The 24,354-nt window shown below is 28.6% G+C and overlaps 1 protein-coding gene across 6 annotated transcripts in view; it reads left to right on the top strand.

Annotated features, from left to right (window-relative positions):
- The window catches only part of LOC107454875 (oxidative stress responsive kinase frayed), a 150,832-nt gene that overhangs the window by 44,858 nt on the left and 81,620 nt on the right, over positions 1-24,354 (top strand). For 2 of the 6 annotated variants that reach the window (XR_011637549.1, XM_071184580.1), the window contains exon 2: positions 22,705-22,770. Coding sequence is in view for 5 of the 6 variants with exons in the window: in XM_071184580.1 (XP_071040681.1) it covers positions 22,705-22,770 (66 nt within the window). In the remaining variant the exon portion in view is untranslated. Of the gene's footprint in view, positions 1-4,179; positions 4,506-22,534; positions 22,616-22,704; positions 22,771-24,354 lie in introns of those variants that run through there. The other 4 variants (XM_071184595.1, XM_071184593.1, XM_071184600.1 and 1 more) reach the window with 4 other exon arrangements.

Genomic DNA, 24,354 nt, shown 5'->3' with positions numbered 1-24,354 from the left:
ATTTGAGTATTTATTTGAAATTATTTGAAAGTTAAAACATATCATGGTACTTCTTAAACTTTATTTACCTGTACTGTGGTTTGCCTTTGACGAAAACTTGCTTTAATTAAGGTTATTAAGGTTACAAAAGTTGAACCGTATTCTGGTTCAATATCCCGATGGTATCATTTAACTTTAATCATTTTTCGTGAGTGTCTGGAAAAATATGATTTTCCATATGATTATTCTTGGACCCTTATTTTTTTTAAACATTTTTTTCTTGATTTTATACAATAAATGGTGCTTTATCTTTGTCGATATTTTTGTGATTTAGAGTAAGTCTCTTATTTTTTCAGGAAATAAAGAGCTAATTAATTTGGTGGGAAATTTGAATTCTGAGAGATCCTTCCAATACTTTTTAAATTCCGATTTATCACTAATCTTCATACGTTTGATCCCTTTAGGATACGTGATCGCGCGATTCTCCCTTCAAGGCACAAGTTGTATCACATATGAAACGAGTGTTTCTGATTCAAACGATCCAAGATCACATGGATGATCTCGTATTGCAACTCGTTTTAGTACGTATACGTATTCTTTAGTGCTTACTAACTAGCAGTGTACGGGCCTGAAGAAGCTCTTCTTTCTCTTTCCACCGGTCGGTGAAGGGATTAAAGAAATTTAAATTTACTTTGTTGTTCTAAAAAAATGCAATTGTGAGTATTAAAGAAATGTTTAATTTTGAATTTAAGCATTACAATGAAAACCTATCTCAAAATTATCTCCATTACGAGGGTACTTTAGTAGTTTCCAAATAAATATACAGGATGATATCGCTATCCTTACAAATGTTATATCAACTTCTCAGTAATCTTTAAAAATGAGTTCACATGAATATTTCCATTTGACTTAGATTTAATTTAACATCTTAAACAATGAATCAAATTTTGTTTCACTAGAGATTTGAGGTATTTTAACTTTTTCCGCATTCTTTATCTCTATAAGCTTACCATTTTTAATAGTTACAGCTTATAAATGACTGAATACATTTTCAAATATGTTTCACCAAGAACCGTATGTACCAGAAAAAAGATAGTAGTTTAACACAATTATTTTTCCCAAACCTATATGAAATATGTTGTTCATTTATGTTTTGGAGGTTAACGCTGTTTGTTATGCTATGTTATGTTACGTTGTGTTATGTTATGCTATGTTATGTTATGTTATGTTATGTTATATTATGTTATGTTATGTTATGTTATGTTATGTTATGTTATGTTGTGTAATGCTATGTTATGTTATGTTACGTTATGTTATGTTAATGCAAAAATTTATCATTCAAATTTTTAATATTTAATTGATTACTTCACTTAAACCGAAATTAGATACAGTAAATTCATTTCATGAAAGAAATTTTGCTAAAAAAATCAAATGTAAAAGAAAAAAAATTAGTAGGTCAGTAGAAATTTTTAATAAATTAGCTGTATAATTAAATGTATTAGATCGAAAATATTAAAAAAGTTTTTTTAGGGGAGAATTATTGAAAATTGTTTTTGTTTTTTTTGAAAAGTGGGGGGGGCGAAAAAAGTTTGTGAACCTATGATTTACATAATAATAAAACAAATCTCTTTTATCGAAATAAAAAAAGGAGTAAGATGAGTAATAAAAAAATGATTTGCTCCTGTTGTTCCTGAAGAAGACTTGGAGTTTTCTTGTTCTCCCTAACTTCTCTGTGAAAACTGTATCTGTGGCCTCTGACCCTTGACTCACATTCGAAAAATCTTATTTCCCCTCTGTTAAATTTATGTACTTATACTTCGATTTTCGGGATCTCAGTATCTGATCTTCATCATCTAACTTGCCGTCAGTTTTTTCTTATCCTTCTTCCGAGATTGAGTTTATGTTTAATTTTATTTATTTATTATTTTTTATAGTATTTTACCACCAAATGCAGAAACTGCTCCTGTGCTAACAACGTGGCTATGCCCCCCCCCCTTGACGCTGCGTTTTTTGTCAGTTAATCCGCTTCAGTTTCTTTTATAGTGCTAATTCTTTTATGAGTGTTTTCTTTTGTGAAGTTTTGGATGCTACTTCCTGTTTCTGCTTTTAGGATTTTTCTTGCTGTGGTAGTATTATTTTCAGTTTCACGGCAGGTGATAATTTATTTTGTTTTATATTTTCTTTGCACACACACACACACACACACACACATATATATACACTGGTTATCATAAATTANCATGTCTCTTGCTGAATAACATGTATATATATATATATGTAATACAAAAATTATAAATACTTTTGTATTAATAAAACCATTAAAACTCTTCCGTTTTCATAAAATGTCTTTGGTAAAGAATAGGTGTAGAAATTCTATTTTGGGATTTCAAGGCTGAAAACATACCATTGAATTATAATTAGATTTATATTTCAAAGGAGGAGTTATTTTTAGAATCTTGTCCCTTTTTCTCTTACATATAAAGAAGCATTAAATGATTTTCCATAATGCGTAGAGTTACCATGTATGTACGACTGGAACCGGTTTACATCATTCTCTGTTTGTATTTAATGCGGGAGAGATTGTTTTTGCTTGTCTCTTGCTGATTAACGTGTTCCATAAAAGATCTGCCGAAACCATCAGGAGTTTTGTCCACACTCCCTCCCTTGTGGAGTGTGGATGTGAACTGTTATAACCACCAACCTACCTTTAAATAAACCTTTTGAGAANTATATATATATATATATATTGAAATTACTTACTTTTCCGATGCTATTTTTGAGAATACTGAAAAGATTGACATCTTTCTTTGTAGAGGACGGAGCAGGGAGTCTAGACCTATAAAATAAACAATCATTGATTAAAATAATTTATGTCAAGCAAGTTCGAAGCATGATTCTAAAATCTTTTAAAGCCTGCTACCAGTTACTAATATTTTCCCTGCTTTGTAGTTATTTAGACATTAACTAAAATCTACTTTTATTACAGTTGTTATGGAAAATGTGAATGCAGAATTGTTTTATAAGCAGTGTGCTTTAATTTCAAGTGATAAAAGCCTTAAAAAAATTCCACAAACAAATAATTTATAGCTTTTTTAAATGGTCTTTAATATTATTCCTCTCATATCTATCTACATAAATCGTTAGATTCTGTTTTACTTTGGTTTAGAATCAGTCCATTTTTTTCTGGCTGAAATAGTACCGTGTAAGTCAAAATATTATTTTATTGAAACAATTATACAAAATAACTAAATTCAAGAGGTCAATCGATTGGTAAGCTGATTTGCATCACTACTTCGAATCAACTAGTTTATACAAATTTGAATCAATGAGTCAGATTTTTTGTTCTTAACTACACCATAAAAAATTTCAGATCAAATTACGGTAAAAAGTACCGGCATTCAGAACGTTGATACTTCTGAATGCCAGTACTTTTACAAGTTCTGGTAAAAAAGGATTTTGCAGTAAAACTGTAAAATCCTTTTTTACCAGAACTTGTTTCGGAATAAAAAAAACTGATATACTGTTATAATTAAATTAAAATCACTGAATTACTCTAATTAAATAACTGTTACTGTAAAAAGTATGGCATAATATTTTACAGTACAAATGGATTTTATGGCTGTTGCACCCTAAGTGCCGGTACAGTAATTTGATTCTGAATTTTTCATAATGTAATCTTTATTGTTGATTAGAGTCATTTCACTGATTTGAATAAGTGGCAAAATGAATCAGTGGACGAATTAGAATCAATCTACTGATTCGAATCAGCGGATTATAATTGACTGTTTCGAATCAATGGTCTAGAATTCCCTAATTCGTTTGACAAACTAAAATTAACTCATACAAATTAATAATTTATAATTCCTTTTCTCTAATAGAAACGAGTGTAAAGTTGAAAATCGTTAACCGCACCTATATCAAAATGTCGAAACGGATCAGTACCTCAGTCTACGCATAACACTTGTAAACAAAGTTTTGTTTATTTTCTTCCGAAAGACATCTCTAAGTCAAAGTGCATAAAGAGAGGCCCTAAGAAGGATTTTATTATAGCTAGAAAACACAGGTACTTGAAATAGCTTTGAATATATCATGGAAGCCGGAGTAATTCGGAAGTCTTATCAATATGACTCATATATGCATACATATCTTACACATCTAGAATTCGGAATAATTTCCTCTCAACTATCTTTTTACGAAATTAGAAGGAAGTTGGCATTGAAAGCAAACACCTTACGCAAAATAGAAGCAGAGATAGCTTTCGAGATATCTTTTCTTATATGCTAATGCACAACAGCTGCTGGATGACAGAGCGCCTTGTCTGGAAGACAGAGGTAACTTTATTTTTGAAGGCTGCTGCATAAACGAGTAGGAGAGGAATTTAAAACAAAACAAAAAAAAGTATTTCTTTCGTCAACTTAGAGTAAGTCAAGTAAATTATCATTGTTGAAATAATTATAAAAGTTACAATTTTTAATTTGATTCATATTTAAAACAAAGAAAAGTAGCTCCTTCAGTAACTTAGGAAAGTAAGTCACATAAATTATCATTGTTGAAATAATTATAAAAGTTGGAAATCTTAAATGTAATTTAAATAGTATCTAAAAACAAAAAATATATATAGATTTCCTTCATCAACTTAGGAATGTAAGTCAAATGAGTCTTCATTGCTGAAATAATTATAAAACTTTACAATTTTTAAATGATATTTAAAACAAATAAATTCTTTATCTTAGGAAAGTGAGTTATATCAATTGTCATTGTTGAAATAATTAGACTAGTAAAAGTTTTTAAAAAAACAAAAGAAAATATTACCTTAATTGACTTAGGAAAGTAAGCCAAATGAATTGATATTGTTGAAATAAATTTCAAAATTATTTATTTAACTATCGCTTATCACAAGTAATAAGAAAAGAACAGATTAGATATTTTTTTAAATTACCATTTATTAAGTGTGAATAAAAAGTTTAAAATGCAGCTCCTTGTTTGGAAAACATGTATTTTTTAAAGATTGCATGAACGAGTTGGTTAGAAAAAATTTTAACGGTTTTTTTCATCAGCAAAAAATTAAGAAATTATAAGTGTTGGAATAAATATAAAATTTTCATTTTTTATATGAAATTTAACTATAATGATTTAATTTGATTGCTCTACACTACTAATTTGTATTCTGATAAAAAAAAAGATTAAATTTTTTAAATTATTGTTTATTTCTAAAGTATCATTTTTAAAGTGCAAATAAAAAGTTTGAAAAGTGTAAAACTGAGTGCCTTGTAACTTTTTAGAGCAGCGTAAACACATGTGAGAATTTGAAACAAAAAAAAAGTATTGCCTTTTTCAATTCAGAAAACAAGTAAGACAAGTAAACAAGCAAATTCTGAAATGAAATAAATTTTCATTGTTGTAATAATAAGTAATAATTTTTGCTTGTCATTTAAAGAATATTTAAAACGAAAGAAAGTTGCAGTCCGTCAACTAAGGAAAGTAAAGTCAGGTCATTTTGAAATAATTACACAAGTTAAAATGTAAATCAAATCTTAAGTATAGCCAAAAGAACAATGACTTTCGTCGACTTAGTCAAATAAATTGTCCTCGTTGAAATAATTATGCATATTTCAATTTTTGCATGCAATTTAAGTAGTCATTTATTTTAGCAATCGCTTATCACAAGTTGTTTATTTTCCGATCAAAAAAGGGAAGATTAGATATCATTTCAAGCATCGTTTATGGCACGTAAATAAGCTGAGAAAAGAAAAATAATTATAGTGCGTTATATTGCCTTATAGTCAATTATAGTATTAGAATAATTATAGTGCATCAAAATTCAAGAATTAAAAAAAAACGAAATTAAATTAAAAGAAATTAAAGTAAATGGTAAAAAATTAAGGAAAGATTATGAAAATCATCACTTCTTAATCTTTTTTTTAATGCATAAAATTAGTTCGTTTGACCCGGCAATCAACTTAAATATTATTTAGGAGGATAATTTCTACTAAGTTTTAAAATGTTTAAATCCGTCTATGATTTTATTGCGTCTCGTTCATTTGACCGCAGTTTGCATTGACATAGCAAATGGTGATTTTTATGGCACTCTTTTTATTGGAATGCGTACTTCAAAATAATTTTTGTATCTTTTTACTTTAAAGAATAATGCCACTCCAAATATTTGATAAAAAAATTAAACAAACAATATTTTTTAATTTCTTCTCGTACTAGAGAAAGAAGCGAATGCAGCGGAACCTTACTAAAACCATTGAACGAATTACTCAAACATAAGGCGCATTTTTCTCGAATCTCTGTCGTTCAAACCTGATGATAGTGTAACTTGAATGAAAAATAATAATGTCGCATGATGTTTTAAATGTCACGTGCATTTATATTGCTTAAAAATCTGTTTATTATTCTACCGAAATGCCTGTTATCACCCAAAATTATTTTTTTCATCTATGACTCTTTCAATGAAAATCCAGAGAGTTTTAATTATTTATTTATTATTTTTAGGGTTACATATTTCGATAGTTCATCTTATTATTTTATTTATTTATTTTTGTTTCTCACTAGATAAAGAATTTTTTTTCTCATACCATTTGATTTTAATTTTTGTCAAGAGCCCTTCATTGCTAGACTTCTACATACCCATTCGAGAATGAAAAAAATAATTTTTTTGTGTATATTTCGAAATGTTATTGTCGAATTTTTATACTTTGAACAACTCTAAAAGACTTAAGTGTGCCTGTATAAAATTTGGGTTTATGGAAAGTGGACAGTCGTGATAGCATCAAAAATACAGCAGCGATGGCAGCATTTTATTGATCAGCTCGCAGTAGAGTATTTAAAGTGAATGTAAAGTCGAAATAAGATTTATGCGTTTAAAACAGAACAATACGCTGAAGTAAGATTTTTGTGGCATATTTTGCGCACGGTGCAAGCATTTATTCTTGGGCATTGATTCGTGGCAAACACTGTCCAGGACAGGGGTGGCGAACCTTTATACACCAACGTGCCATTTTTTCTAAAAAATTGTTTAATGAAACCACAGACGTGCCGTCAAATAATTTTGACTTCATGATTATTGGGAAAATAATAATACTAAATAATATCAACTTAAAACTCTTTATTTACATTGAAAAGAAAATACATTTTGCAATGTCTCAGTTATACGCGTAATTCAACTTAAAGTAGCATCAGTGGGACTTCTGTTATTGCAGATTAAATGACAAATGACTTATAGGTTGTAAGATATTAGTTTAAGCAGGACTGATGATTTTTTTGCTAGTTATTAATTGTTAGCTTGTTTTTTATGGTTATTAATTGTTTTTTAGCATTAATTGTTAATTTTTTTATTAATAATTGCTTATTATTTTGTTTTTTTGTGAATTTTAATTTAATTGTTACAAAGTTTCATAGTGTGTGACATTTGTGTAATAACAATTCATAGTGCAATAACAATTGTGATCGGTGGCGGGCCCAAAATATTGTGTAGCGTGCCATAAATGGCACGCGTGCCATTAGTTCGCCTTCCCTGGTCTACGACAAACGGCTATGACGTAACTAGGCTGTAAAAAGTTTCAAGAAAGGCGTACATCAACATCAAATCTGCTAAAACCCAGGGCAAGCAAGCATCATAATCTTCCGTTGATATCAATACCTCTGGGGGTACCGATCCAGGAGTTTCCTTGTCTTCTGGATTGGTTCAAAATTACAAGGCTACGGCGTTGAGCATTAGTAGTCGTAAACCCAAAAATTGGGTCGGCTGTTCAACGGCGGTCATAAAATTAAAATAAAATCTCCCGTTGATGTTTAAGGATTATTAAAGTGTTTACGATTCGTGACACCTCCGTGCAACAACTTTGTATAAGCAAATGAATGGTGCAATCAATTTCTGACCAATATTACTTCCTGTTTAATTTTTCTAAACTCACCCTAACAAAGCTTTGCCTTCACTTTAAATGCTCTCATGAGAACTAGTTAATAAGTTACAGGCATTCTTTGATGCACTTCTCTTTCCTTCATTTATAACCATGAATGGTATCGTTGCTATCGTTAGTGTTAGTATTATCGTAATATCGATAATAACGCATGGGTAACCCTTATATTTAAAAAAAGTAATCCATCTTCATTCCTTAATATAACAATGCCTCTTGATGCTTATTTCTCAACACAAATTACCTTTGATTAAAATGTTATTTGAATCTTAAAACGCTATTTTCAAATCCTTTGATTTCAAAACAGTGTTGTTCTCTCAGCAATAAAAGCTTTTAATCCTAATTCTTAAATAATAATACTTCATATACTCGTCAGGTACCTCTGTTTATTGCAAACTTCTATTGATAAACATTGATATTTTTTAATGCCATTTAAATCTAAAGTTACTTTACCCGTTAATGTTTGTAACCTGTTAAGAATTTTATTGTAATATTATCAGTAAAATGTTCTGTATAGAAAATAATTTTTACAAGCTATTGATAAAAAAATATGGTCAAAAGTACCAGAATATGGAAAAATTTACCGTGTTTCTAGCTCAATGGTAACACCATAGAACTCAGTAATTTTTACCGATCTACTTTGGTAAAGTTTTAATAAAATTATCACAATATGGTTTTATAATGTGTGATAAAATTTGATAAATCATGTAAAACTTGGTAATTTTATCACGATACCTTAGAGCAAGGCATTAAAAACATTTATTCGCCTAAATTTACTTTTCAGTTTTGTATTTTTTTACTGAATGTGTGGTAATAAGAACTATAGTTTTGAAAACCAGAATTTTCGGTGAGGAATTTGATGGGGAAAATTACCAAATGAATTATTTTTGGTTTTATTAACCGGAATTATGGTATCTTTTTATAAGGAAAGTCATTACCATACAGTATGATAATTTTCCCAGAATTTTTTCTTCGAGTTTACACAAATTGAAAGTAATCGCATGAAATAGTGCACGATGCAGTAATTAAGAAATACTGCTGACGAGCAGTGTGTATAATTAAGCCATCTCCAAAGATCCTTTTTATCTCCCGAAAAAGCAGTGCTTGCATTATTGAGCAAAAACGGATGCTAAGAGAGAGAGCTAAGGAAAAAAAAGTGTCAATAATCCTTAAATCGATCAGTCCTCCTGCCTAATTGACATTCTTCGACATCCTCGTGAATCGAACGTGACCTTAGCCAAACGACTCTCCAGATCTCGAAGTAACGACCTTGCCTATGTGACTTGCCCTTTTATGGGGTAACGATCAAAAGAGACAGCCTTCGTGGTTTTAGAGACAAACACACCTTCATGTCAAAATCAATAACTGAAGCTCTGGGTCTCGATTTTAATTTCCGTATGCAAGCTCCTCTTTGTAATTCGTTTTCGTGAAGTAAATAACATTATTTCTAATCTTAACCTGTTTCTCGGTGCTTATATGTATTGGAAATCTCTGATGCATTTTCTATTTATGTATACATGATGGCACAGAGAAATGAAAATTTTTGTAATTTCCTTAAATAATCACTGGGAGAAAAGTAAACGTTTTTTTATGGGTGAAAATGCTTGTTTACAGTGTATCGTTTATTTTTCATAACGCTCTTTTAATAATTTCCTCTTCTCCATAGTCTTTTTGTTTTTTCACTAACTGATCTTTACCTCTAATTTAGATTCATTTTCTATAATTAAGGTTCTCAATTTTTTTCCCACCGTTGAACCCTAAATGATTATAATTCTGACGGAACTTTGGTGACTGAGTCAGCAGATGGGTACTTCTAAAGTTATCTGATACCACGTGTTTATTTTGCTTATAGTTATGCTTTTAAAACGGTTTTCTATAAAAATAAATAATTTAAAATCAGTAGTGATTGAAATAAAATTTAAAAAAAATTTATGTACTGAAAAGCAAAATGAATGGAGAAATGGTACTATTGATGCTATTAATAAATATCGTCATACTATAGACACTATTAATGCCTAATTAAATTTGGTAATAGCCACTACATCATAATGGTAGCTGTAATGGGTGCAGTTTAAGTTTTTGGTGCAGTTTTGCACACTTGGTAATGGTAATAGGTGCAGTTTCAAGAGGTAGCAAATATACTAGGATTGGTACATCGTATTATTTTGGTATATATGATACCTGCATCAATACTGTGCAGTTTTAAAATGGATACTGTGGAAAGAGATTCAAGACAACTCGAAAGTGATAAATGCTGGTAAAAATTACTTGATTGTGGTAAATTTTGAATGCCAACAGTTGGCCTCGAGCAACAGTATCATGCCAAACGCTGCTAAATACGGTTAATTTTTATTTTGATCGAGTGAACTACAAAAAAAAGTGTTTTGCTCAATCTAATAGCTTAAAGCCACAAAAAAGGCAACAAATAAAAAATTATGTAAGCTTAATTGTGTTGGAATGTCTTTCAGTTTATGCATGACTTAAGGGAATATTCTACCACGAACCGTTCGAGATGGATGAGCGAAAAATTAAATGAAATTAGTTGAAAAATCTAGTGAAGAACCAGGTAAGTGGCATTTTTAGAACAAAAAAAAAGTTGTGTCCGAACTATTTTATTACCCATTTATTAGGCAGCACTCACAATTCTTTGCTTTCTTTTATTTAGCACTACCTAGTTTATAATTTTAAAAAAAAAAATGCAAACTTACTAAAAACTGATGTGGATTAGTTATATTGAGATTAAAAGTGAAGGCGAAAACACTTCTATTAACATTAAACATACCCATATTGATGCAACTACTTTTTGTTATTTTTTCTGGTTCATTAAGTCTCCTAAAAATTTCACTTACTTTGGTTCTTTTATAAAGCTCTTTATAATTGAGTCCGTTTTTAGTTTTGAGTATGATTTCGTTGTGTTTCTCAATAATGATTTATTGATTCTTTGCTTATTTTTTATTCACGTGCGCGAACAACGGGTATTCAGCTAGTAAAGAAATAAAAATGGAGATGAAATTTAGAAGCGGTAAAAATTGAATATCTATTTTTATTTATTTATTATTTTTATTTATTTACTAATTTTTTAAGAAAAAAAATTCCGCGTTTGGTAGTAGTTACTTTAAACTTTGAGGCATATTTTCATGCAAGTTTTTTTTTCTCCAGCAATCAACAGAGTATCAGAGAAAAAAATGTACTGATTGTTTTAAAAAACTGAATAAAGTGAGAAAATGAGCTGAATAAAAATGATATTAAATAATAAAAACAGTAACAAAAAGCATAGAAATCTACAGAGAAATCATTTTATGCTTATTTATATCAAATATTGATTAACTAATAATTCCACTTTTTACGTATTATATAACGAATTAATTTAAATACTTTTTCCCAGTTTTACCAGATAAAAAAAAGAGAACAACGAACATTTAAAAATAAAATAAATGAATAAAACCTTGAAAATACCTTAATAAATTCTCTGAAAATGTCTGTGCTCCACATAAATAGTATGTGCTCAAAATAAAATTGTAAATTGAACAAATAAACGAACAAATTTACTCATGCAGATAAAAAGGAAAAGAAACAAAAGAAAATCTCAGTCCGGCCTTGAAAACGGTGTAAGGCCATTTCGTACGCAAGGTTATGTCTATAATATTTTTATTTGCATATTCTTATTGCTTTCAATAAAAGATTTATTCTGTATTTACGCACTAGGAAAAACTGACGCCGTGTGGTTTACATTTTTCTTCGGCTCACCCTATCTTATTTGTTTTTTTGCAGAAGAGCTTTAATTATTTGTTTTTATTTTGCTCATAAAAAAACATATTAAGAATTAAAGATTAAATCCTTGCTTTTATGTTGATATTATGCATTTACTGGCGAATATATAGTGGTTACCTGAAAATGTTTCCGAAGTTTATATTTCTTTTATTTCTTACAAGTAATATGGAAGAAAATTTCCTTACGTTCTAAATGTATGTACAGTATGTTAAAAGAAAAAAAAAGTTATCCTTGAATAACTTTTAATTAATTGATCAGATCTCTACATTCTAGGACTCAATCATAATGGTTCGAGGGGGTAGCCTCCAATATGCTAATCAATTAATGCAAACGATAGTTTAAGCTACGAAATCAGACAAAAACGTACTTTCTCTGAATAGACATTTCTGTTTTTCAATAGATTCGGATTTCTAACCCGTAAAATATAGAGGGTAGCCAGCCGCAATCTGGGAAATATAGTTTGGTTAAGAGAGGGAATTTTATATGGCAAAATGCGAAGTTTCAGCGAAATCGATTTCATAGTTTCTGAGTAATCCAATTTTACGACTTTTTTAAAATTATATTTTTCATGAACTATTGGACCGATTTAGCTCAAATTTTATATTTTGCCATGTAAAATAACATGCTTTAAAATGATGTAAAAAATTACCTTATAATTCAAAAATTTTCCTACTATTATTACTTAGAATAATGAAAAATAATCAATATTTACTAAAATTTAGTTTTTGAACGGAATTTATCTTTGAACAAACGAATTTTATAATTGTGTGCGATAATTTTACAATTCGCTTAAAAAGTTCTCGAGATATGACGAAATACGCAAAAAGTAAAATTAACATTAAGAGGTCCAAACTTTGGATCCCTCTCCTGATCTGACCCTATTTCCTAGATTGCGGTTACCCCCCTATTATAATATGGGGGTCAAAAATCCGAAGTTCCTGACGGGGATACTAATCAAATAAAATAAGATTATATTTACATTATATGTTTGTAAAGATGAAATTCCCTGGGCAATGGAAAGGAATTCGATAAACTTTTCCATGTTCAGTAGATTATTTGACAAAATTCCCCTTCAACAACGCACACAGTGTGCACTTGTGTAAGATAAAATAAGATGTGCCGTAAAGAAACATTCCTCTTTAATTGTTTTAATTGTGTTTAAATTGTTTTATTTCACAACGTCGCTACAAATTGCTCTTGAATTGTTGTATTTTTGCTACGTCATTACAAGTTGGTCTTAAATTATATTTTCAAAATGTCACCATCATTGATGATATGTTTTAAAGTGTTTCAGTTAAATAATTTTATTTCAAATTGCACAGTAAGCCATGTTTAACGAGACACTTCAAAAAAATAAATCATGCAATAAAATTATTATTTATTATTTTTGTTATTCCCATTTTCATTATTTCTTATAATATATAGGTTCAGAAACAACTATTTACATCTTACCGAAATTCTTGCATGAAAAATTGACCACCCCCATTAACTATATGAAATAAAACTTCTTCATACTTCTGTTATTTATACAAATCCTTTTCATGCATTATATGTGTTTAATTCGAAAGGTTAGAACGAATTTTTAAAAAAATATTTTAGGATTTTGAATCTCGTAATAATTTTCTTAATTATTTCCGAAGAACTTTAAATTATTCATATGTAAAAAAAAAATAATTGCGAACTGCCTTTCAGACTTTTCATTAATTTTTAAGATAGGAGAAAAGGGAACCACCTTTATAAGAATGGCAATATCGAGCAGTAATTAAAATTGAATTATATTTCTTATTTTCATTTTTTCATTCCTCCCCCCATTCTTACAGATTATTTATTCATTTTTATCCACCAAGTCGTGTGTTAATTAAATGATTTTTAATCAAACGAATTGAACACAATTTTCTGCAAAACTATACTTGATAAGAGTCTTCAAAAAATTAAGATATTCATTAAAAGTTGATGTATTTTTAATTTATTTTCTCTTATTATTGAACTTTTCGTTCTTTGTTCCCATTATTATGGTGCATATTTTCGGAATTAACCATTTTCATAAAATTTTAATATTTAATCATTACTTTTATAAAATGAAACTTCTACTGAAAGTCAAAATTAATTATCTCAGAGAGTTCCTGAATATTCATACTTTTAAAGCTTTCATCTAACTAAGAAATAAAAAGTCTCTTTTATGCATGTTTAATTCGAAAAGGAGAAAGAATTTCGAAAAATGCTTAAAAATTATGAATCTACAAATTCCTAAAGATTCTTAATTTTGTTTCTGAAGAGCTTCAGTATTCAGAAACTAAAGAAACTGTTTAGTTTCTTTAGTTTCTGAAGAATTGTTCATAAATAAAGAATGTGCGAACCTACTTCAGACTTTCTTGAATTTGTAAGAGCTAAGACAAGGAAACTACCAGTATAAGAGAGACAAAAGGCGAGAAGTAATTAAAATTATATTTTTTAATTTTTTATGCCCTCCTTCTCTTACGGCTTATTTATTCATTTTTATTCACCAAATTGTGTGCCAATGAAACGATTTTAAATCAAATGAATTGAAATTAAATTTCTGCATTAGAATATGTGAAAAGAGACTTCAAAAATTAAGATAGTTAAAAAAGTTCATTTCTTTTGAAATTTAATTTCCATTATTATTTAACTTTTCGTTCGTTGTTTTATTATTGTGGTACAAATTTTTAAAAATAACCATTTTTCACAAAAAAAAATTCAATCTTTTCTATAAAAAAAATTATATTTAATCATTAATTTAATGAAATAAAGCTTCTATTTAAAGTCAAAATTAATTATCTCAGAGAGTTCCTTAATATTCATACTTTTGTAACTGACATCTAAGAAATAAAAAGTCCCTTTCATGCTTTGATGCGTGTTTAATTCAAAGAGAAGAAAGAATTCAAAAAAATATTTAAGAATCTACAAATTCTTAATAATTCTTCATTTAGTCTCTGGAGGACTTTAAATTGTTCATAAATTAGAAAAATGTGCGAACAGCCTTTCAGAATTTTCTTCATTTTGGAAAAGAGCAAAGAAAAGTGAACTACCTGTATAAGAAAGACAAAAAGCAAACCGTGATTTAAAAATAACGTTTCTGTCATTTCCTTTCGGGTTTTTTTTCCTTCCTCTCTTTTTTTATACCCCTTTTTTTACGAATTATTTATTCATTTTCATTCACCAACTTGAACGTATACTGTGAACCAGTGTCGGGCTTTTATTCATTACTGTTCATAGGTTACGATAAAAAAAGGGGAACATGATTCGTTCGTTTACTCATTTCGTCGCATAAATGATTCGATACGTACACAATTTTTTGCAGGCTAAAATTTATGTAAACCAACGTCATAGGACCACAGGTGGCCTTTGTGGTCATTTTGAATAGCCCCGCACATATGAGGGATAGAGCACAATTTACTATTCGCTGACTGAATTTATTTCAAAGAATGCCAATTATTGCTAATTGAGACTTAATTTATTAAAAGTACGTAATGAATTTTAATACACAATACAGTGAGTTACTTATCGTAATAAAAGTTATAATCATTTATCATTATAATAATTTACGTTAATAATGTATAAAACGAAATTGGTAAAAATGTACAATTATAGTAATTACGGATTGTCATGAACAACAAGAAGACAATATTATTAAAATAGTCATTACTGCAAAAATATTTTTAACTATTCATTCTAAGCATAATTATTTAAAAATGTGTTTGCTCATAAAGAATCATAATTATTATTATTATACAAGTATTTGTGATCAATAATTACAAAAATTCATCGAAGCGGTTAGAAAATGACGTTTGCAATTATTAGATCGTTTTTTTCTTAATTTAAAATTAGAGTATTTTCATTAGTGTAAAATATAACAAATGAAGAATCCATTTTTTGTATAAAACCTATTTATCACAACCTAACAAAGAACATGCATTTATAAATTAAAAAACATAAAAGAACACTAATAATTGATGAAAGAATCTTCAACGAAAAACCTTTAACCCTCTGAGTATAGCTAACTATAACAATAATGCCTAACAGAATGCCAATATTTGCTTAGCCATACCATAGGGGACATATCATAAAAAAGACCTGTTTCTTAAATGTGACGTTATTTTTTAAAGTGGAATAAGTCAATCTGGAAAGGGCATAAATCGCTTAAAGGGTTAGTATTTGAATGAATTTCAAAATATTTGGAAAGGTTAATCAATTTTGGTGATATTTTTAACGCTAAACTTTGGTGAAACTTCTAATTTTTCATTCAGTCTATATATGTATATAAACAAACGGGAGAATGTTTCTACAGTAACGATATAACTCAAGCACACGCACAATAATCGCATGAAATGCACACAAAAAATTTGTCTTTGCAACGTTTTTATATTCTTAAAAAAATAAAAACAGTTTTAAAAATTATCAAAAAAATACTTCACGTTTTTTTTTCTTGCTACCTCAACCAAACAATTACTTTGAGCTACAAAAAAACTTTTAAAAAAATTAATAAGCAGAAGAACAAAAAAAAAACGTCTTATTTATTTTCAAAATTTCTATGATCCAGACCATTTTTCTGAAAGTTATGAAATGTTGCTTGAAAATTTAAGACATAAAAAAATAAATCGAACATTTTTAATTGTATAAGTATAGTTATAGTTAAATAGAATTGCGATATGGTTTTATGTTTGTTTGTTTTTTGAACTTTTATATATGATTGCTTTAACGTTTAAAAATATTTTTTACAGTTCTTTTAACTGCTTAGTTTAAAGTTGTATTTAAAAGTATTTTCCACATTACCTATTAAAAATAACACTTCATACCTATCATAATGCAGTGGAGTTTTTATATACGTTACACATGATAAAAAACTCAAATAATCTTTGAATGTCCAAAACTAAATATATAGTTTTTAAAATAATAGTTAAGTCATGTTAGTGTGATTTATAAAACATAAATACCTGTTTCATTATTTAAAATTGTGTCTCAAAACAATAATTATGTGTTCATTTATTACAAAATGTTTGCTATCAGATAACTGTTTATGGATTCAAATATGCAATGGAGGCAAGAAAATCATGAGACTCGATGCACGAATTAATTAGAATTTCAAATGTGATATAACACTTTGACGTAAATGATCCGCACGGAATGACCATGAACCATTCTGTTAAAAACTTGTTATATTATTGGCCTCTATGTTTAGAATAGTTGTTCATAAAAGTTTCTATGTGTATTTCATTTACTGATTTTATTACTATAAAATCATGAAGAGCGTGATATCAGTAAAACATGTAAACTGAAATATTTTTCCTTTCTTTTATAAGCTTGTACGTTATTTTGAAATCGATTCGACTCGTTAATCTTTTAATAATGAAAGGAAAATTTTTAAAATTTGAGAAATTATTCCTAATTTTATCTTAATTAGTTTTGACTCATCTTTGGGGATAATCAGTGGTTAGAAGTAACGCACTACAAATAGTGAAACTACTGTAGTCGCTACTTTTTTTCGTAATTTTTAGTGTAGTGGCCGAAAGTGTTGCTCAGCACGAGCAGTCAGCGTGCTTGACTGTGAAGCCAATGGTTGCGGGTTCGAATCCCGCTCAGTTCATAGATGTTTCTCTATGTGTGTGTGTTGTTCCCTGTTGTGTGATGTGTGAATGTGGCCCACCCTATTAGGGGGTATTTGTGGTTGTGTGGCGTGGGTAATGTTGCTCGCCTCCGTGATATAGGTTCNTTATTTCCGTTCATAAACATAGTTTGAAAAAACTTTCTTAGCCATTATATTAAAAAAAAATACCATTTTAAACTTATAAAAATGTTTTACTAGTTGGCGAAAATGACACTATAAATACTTTATTTTAAAAGTTCAGTTTTAACTTTAATTGTTAAGAAAAATTAAAGCATATATCGACACTTCTTTTTATCTACATATTCTTTTATAACAATAAGTTGAGTTAAATTTAGAATCCCTGATTTTAAAATATGCCGTTAATAGCAATTTCTTCATACTTAATCATTAGGAGACATCAACCTTAAACGCTAATTACTGATACAAATAATAATTTAGGTTCATAATGACGTTAAAAATTTTACAATTGTTTGTAGATATCTAAATTTACGATGATATAATATATAGATATTTAAATTGAAGAGAATATAATTTTTAAAAAAAATCATAAATATTTAGAATAACTGCATTAAAAAATATGTTATGAAATTAGGAGAATTCCAACTATGTACTACATATTTTATTTATACTTTTTTTTTTACATTTTAATTTTCTTTGACTTTATCCATTTTTTAATTTTTTTCACTTGCCTTTCTTTTTGAAGTAACGAGGCGGTTTCTATTTAGATAATGAATTTTTATAAAAGTTCTTACCGACAGAATAAACGTATTGCTGTTTTATATTAACTGTGTCATTTCGGAATCCATTCTTTACATAGTTGTTCATTTACTTTAGGGAACACGCGAAAAATTATATTTTTTCCCTTTGTTTTCTATCAAAACTTTTTCAAGTTGCAATGCGCAAACTGGCATTTCGATAATAGTTTTAAATTCTTGTAAATTCACTGCAAAAACTGAAGAAAGTTATTATAGAAAATAACAAATGTCTTAGAATATCTCGCAAAAATAAATGACATGTAATTACACAAAATAAATTTGAATTCAAATAAATGACATGTAATTCGTTAAACCTATTAGAAATATGCTATAGTATAAAATCGTAAGATAAAATTTCTAAAACTGATACCTCTTTAAGAAGGTTAAAATTTTGGCTAAAATTAAGTCTATTAAAAATTGAAATAAGTGAATTGTAGTAGAAAAACTTGCATAAACAAATAAATTCTAGTAAAACGAATCTACAAAACTACAAAAACCACTGGGGATAATATACTTCCGACCACTGGGGATAATATACCATTTAATTCTTCTAACCTTGGGTAAAATGGTACATAACGGTATAATATTTTATGGTAAAAATTGATTTACGGATAAATAGATTTTACAAATGATGCATACCATTATTATTTAAGTGTCAGTGCTTTTACAAATTGAAAAAAAAATGAAATAACGTTAACTAACGATTTGGTATAAGTATGATTTAACTGACGTATATTTTCCTTATCATTGTTATTTCATTTTTTTTTGAAATCATTCCCTTTATTTTTGATGTTTGATTTCAAATCATTCTTTATCCTTGAAACTGAAAAAAGGATTTGACAAGACAAGATAATTTAAATTTGCTTTGACCCTTTTTTTTCATCCTAAATGTGGCAATATCTTCCATATAAAAGAAAAAAGATACTGAATAATTTTATAGATTGTTTCTTTCTAGAAGTTATGTCAATGATAAGCAACAATAAAACTGGAATAACAAGTTTCATGACGAATAATCAGTAACTTATAATTTATATCTTTTATATATGATTTATATATTATATTCTAAAAAATAAGTAGCATTAACACTCATGTAAGTAATGAGCCTAATTTTTTTTTTATTGAATTATGAACAAATGTAAAAGACCGCTATGTAACTTAGAGGTGAATAAACCAATTGAGATATTTTAAGTATTATTCATCTGTCACATTTGAAGGCCTTATTACAAAACAATTATAAGCCAAGTTTTCATTGCCCATGTTTTTTCAGAGGAGAAATTCGAGAACAATTGTCTTGCTTATAATTACTTCTTGCATAATTCGCATGCACAATAGTTGTTGCATCAAAATATTTCTTAGGCGTAATTCATATTTTAAACTCTCATAAATAGATTTTTTTACATGGTAGGTAGGAGTTTGAAAATATCTAGACTGCAAAAAATTCCAAATCAAATTCCGGTACAAAGTCCCGGCACTTTGGGAGCATCATCCGTAAAACTCATTTTAACGTAAAATATTGTACTGTAATTTTTACAGTAATATTTATTTAATTCGAGTGATTCAGTGATTTTTTTTGTATTTATTACTGTAGAATTTAAGGTTCATCAGATTTTTTGTTTATAAGCATGTTCCGTTAAAAATAGATTTTATGGTAAAAAATACACGGGCTTTTGAACTCGGGACACGGGCTTTTGAACTCGTTATACTTCTTCTCTTCTGAAAATTTTTTTTTAATCTACTTTAACATGGCCGTGATGGCTCATGTGATAGAGCGATCAAATATCCTAAGTGGTTGACGGATCATGGATTAGAATCCCCTTGTCATTTGGCTAATCATGGAAAGTTTTTGTGGTTTTCTACTCCATGTAAAACAAATGCGTGTTAGTTTCATCCAAAAGTCCTCCACGAAGGCTAGTTAATACTTGATCCAGGAGTACCCTTGTGTTTTGGATTGGGATCAAAATTACAGGACTACGAAGTTGAATATTGGTATTCGCAAACTCAAAATTGGGACGGCTGCGCAATGACGGTTATAAAACGAAATAATATTTAAAAAAAATCTGTTCAAGTACCTCCAGTAAAATAATAAATTCCAGTTTCTTAAATCTGAAATAAATATAGCAGTAATAAGCATAAACCACAACTTAATTTTGTTTCTTATTGCTTATCATTGCAAACAACAATAAACAACAATGAACAAAAGGAAGTAAGGTTAGACTCCATTTTAAACTAAGAAGAATTAATACAAAGAGCCCATAAGAAATGAAACGCTCTCAAGGTGGGGAGAAGGCAGCTGCTTCAAATTCTTTAAAAGAAACCTTCATTTTTATTTCATATAAATGCATATTTCTTAGCATTATATTGCACATGCCTCAAATTGATTTATGCATAGGTGTTTCAAATCGGTTCGGAGATGGCGCCGTAGTCGTAAAATTAAAATAGGATTGAAATAATTTGTATACAATAGAAATACGTCGAAAAATACATATCAAATCAAAAAAAGTAAATAAGTCAAAATAGACACGTTCCATATTTTAAAAAAAATTAACTAATTACTCCAAATGTGGCAATACTCCCTCAGAGTCTCAGGCAGCTTCGGACAAGGGGGGTTAAGACAGTTCATCAAGTAAGGGGTCGAGCCCTTAAATGGACTTTTCGGACATCTTGCACATTCATGATAAGCATAAAATTGGCAACATCATTACAACATGAAATTGGGCGGAATGTATTGATTTGTTTGAAGAACTTTTTACACCATCTCTTCAGCTTAAATAAGCTTACTGCATATTTATTTTTTATCAAACATTAATTTAAATAAAATAAAATAAATTTGTTTCGCAAATTTAATTTTTAAAAAAACCTTTCTTGTTTAAAATACAGTTTAATTACGTTTTTATTTCACAACAAATCACTTTGCACAAATGCATTGTCAAATCATTATTTTTGTTATTCAGTTCACTTACATAGTGTAGCTTTCTTTTTTCTGTACAATTAAATAAAAAATGCATTTCCCCATTTAAATCAAGTCAGAATATTTTTTTTTCTAAATGACGCGTTTTATTCACATTATAGGATGAAATTTATATGTTTTGGAGCAGTTCTTTTTAGAATGCTATCGACAGGAAAAAATCTTTTTGATCAACTAAATACGCATAAGTAAATGAAATTTTTGAATCATACTTGATTAATGACACTTTAATGAGTACGGCAAAATGTCCTATAGAAAAGGGACATTGAAATTTTTATAGAAATGTTATTTATATTAAAAGTTATTTTTTAATAATTATATCCTACAATTGATAATGGAATTATTTTATAACATCTTACTCGTTTGTGGTATACGTAACCAGAATGCATAGATTTCGTGTCTTTATGCATAAACTTTTATCTTTACTTTAATCTCTATATTTGATTGATTTTTTTTTTCAAATCAAATTTGAAATATAAAAATATATATTCATAATTTTTTAAATAACTTTAAAAAAAAAAAACATAAAACTGCAACGCAATATAAAAACTAGAGTGTCTGATTTTCCTTATTATATATTCATCTAAAACTTTAGATATCTTAAGTTTCTTTTTTCCTTTTTCTTAAATTCATAAATAATGATTGCTAAACTGTTTGTACGTTTGATTATCTGCGTCTTAGTATGAATCTTGAGCTTTTTATTTTTGCTATTATGTTTATATATCGATATTAATTTAGGCATCATAAGTTTCATTCGTATCTTTAAACTCCATACTTAACTAAGAACTAAATATACATACTTCACTAATGATAGTACATAACTGAGTTGTACATTTCTGTGATCTCTAACCCAATATGAAAGTTGAATATTTTAACTACACTGTAAAAATTTCCGAATCAAACTGCTGTAAAAAGTACCGGTATTTATAGTGCTGATACTTATAACTGTAAATTCCATTTCAAAAGGAACATGTTATGGAGTAAAAAATATAATGATATACCGTAAGTTTTACATTAATTACTGTAAAATTACAGAATTACTCTAATTAAATCAATATTGCTGTCGAAATTACAGTAAAAACGGATTTTACGGATGATGCACCCAAAGTTCCGGTACTTTATATAGTAGTTTGATACAGAAATCACTAAAATCATGCAAAATGAGTTTTGTTTCAATCAATGGTATATTTAATTTTAAACTGTATTCAGAAACTAAAGCAGTAGTTATTAATCATAATTACAATATTATGTTTACTTTTTACTGGGTAATAAAAGCACTACATATTTTATTTTATTTCATTGGTTTCTTTCACAGAAAAGAAAAAAACATTTATTTATGCCAGCAAATCATAATTTTTAGCAGCGTGGAAACTTCTTCGATTTCATTCCACAGAGAAACAGAACAGTATTAATAATTTGCTATTACAACTACTATAAAATGCAGCATTCAGCCAAAAATGGCTATATTTCTGTCTATAACAGTCACGTAGAGATCGAAATAAAGAGACGAGATTTAACTTATATTTGAACAGTTGCTGTTCTGAAGTTCCTTCTGGAAAAAGCATTGATAGATCAGAACATGAGAAAACTTCATTATGGGGTACACGAACATTTAATATGGTTTTCACGGAAACGATTTTTCTACAAGATGAAATGACTTTTATTCTTATTGTGTTTGTTTTCTTCTAGGCTCAAAAGAAGAACAATGCCCATGTTCAAATCGAAATCTCTCATGAAGCTGCATGAAGTCAGCAGGTAAGTGCGACTTATTTTCACTGTGGGAATTATAAGTTTATTTTCGTTATACGCCTAAGGAATGTTTTGTGGAAAATACACTTTGTGCTATCCCAAGTGATATTTTTTTCCGTATCATTTCCCTTAATATGACCAGATAGTTTGCTTATGTAAATGTATTTATAGCCCAAATATTAAAAAAGTTTTATTTTTTTTACATTTAAATTTTTGCTTCCTATTATATAATCTTCGTTAAATGTACAGCTTTTTAATACAATAGAACACTGTCAGAGCCAGATTATACCTTTCGTAGGCCCTAGGCATAGCCGTTTTTGGGCCCTCCCCTCCTTCCCGCACTCCTCCCCTCTTTTCAAAATATGTGCTAAAATTTTCTTGCATATATTTTTTTAACATTTTTATTAATATGGATTTTAGTTTACAAATTTGTTTATCGAACTTTATCTGCAATATCTGAATCCAAAAATCGCAAAAAAGTAATATATTAGATCATAAGATTCCGCAAAAAAATTTATTACCGAAAAATATTATATTTTTATTTGTATCTTCATAATTTTGTGCAAAATACACTTGTTGTTTTTAAAGCTAAATTATTCTTGTCAACACATTTTTTTCTCCCAAGTTTTTCGTAGGCCCCTGAATTTCGTCGGCCCTAGGCACGTGCCTAGTGTGCCTATAGGTTAATCCGGCCCTGAACACTGCAAAAAATTACGGTAAAAAGTGCAGGCCCTCAGGGTGCCGGTATTTTTTACCGTAAAATCCATTTATACCGGGACATGTTACGGGACAAAACATCTGATACGTTGACAGTTTTTGTATTATTAATTACAGTAAAATCACTAAATTAGTCTAATTCAATAAATATTATTGTAAAAATTACGTTTAGTATTTTACGGATAATGCCGGTACTTCATACCGGAATTTTTAACCGTGTAGATAAATCACTGAGGAAGACAATATGCCCATAGTGCCTTCACACTATGCCATTTGTTAGTTCATAATGTTTCAAAGTAGCTATATGTATAGCCCAAATATTAACAAAGTATTTATTTTGTTATATTTATCGATTCTGTAATAGTAGATATATTACTGTGGAAAGCCTATAGTATTAAAATATGTCCATAGTGCCATAACAACATACAATTTCCTAGTTTATAGTGTTTTAATGTATCTATATGTATTGCCCAAATATTAACAAAGTATTTATTATATTATATTTACCGCTCTTTAATATATTACTGTTGAAAAAAATATGCCCGTATAGTTTATAGTGTTTCAGTGTAGCTATATGCATAGTCCAAACATGCACAAATGTTATATTTATCGCTCCTAAAAATATGATTGTTAGATTTGTTTCTGTGGAAGACAGAAACTGTCGACATTCTTCGGAGAACGTCAGTCTCCAAAACATTCGTTAAACCTTACTTGAAAGTGTAAAATGTCGACATTCAGAATGCACTGGCGGCATTTGAACATTGGCACATTGAATTAAGTAGATGTGCTATCCTTATTTTTCACTTTTTCAAATGTTGACAATTAGTAAGTATTAATAACAGGGTTGAGGAAAACAATTTCTATTCAATATTT

The sequence above is a fragment of the Parasteatoda tepidariorum genome, chromosome 1, assembly GCF_043381705.1.
Source record: "Parasteatoda tepidariorum isolate YZ-2023 chromosome 1, CAS_Ptep_4.0, whole genome shotgun sequence".
Taxonomy (NCBI): Eukaryota; Metazoa; Arthropoda; class Arachnida; order Araneae; family Theridiidae; genus Parasteatoda; species Parasteatoda tepidariorum.
Note: the sequence above shows the minus strand (reverse complement) of the source record. Positions and strands in the feature narration are given on the sequence as shown.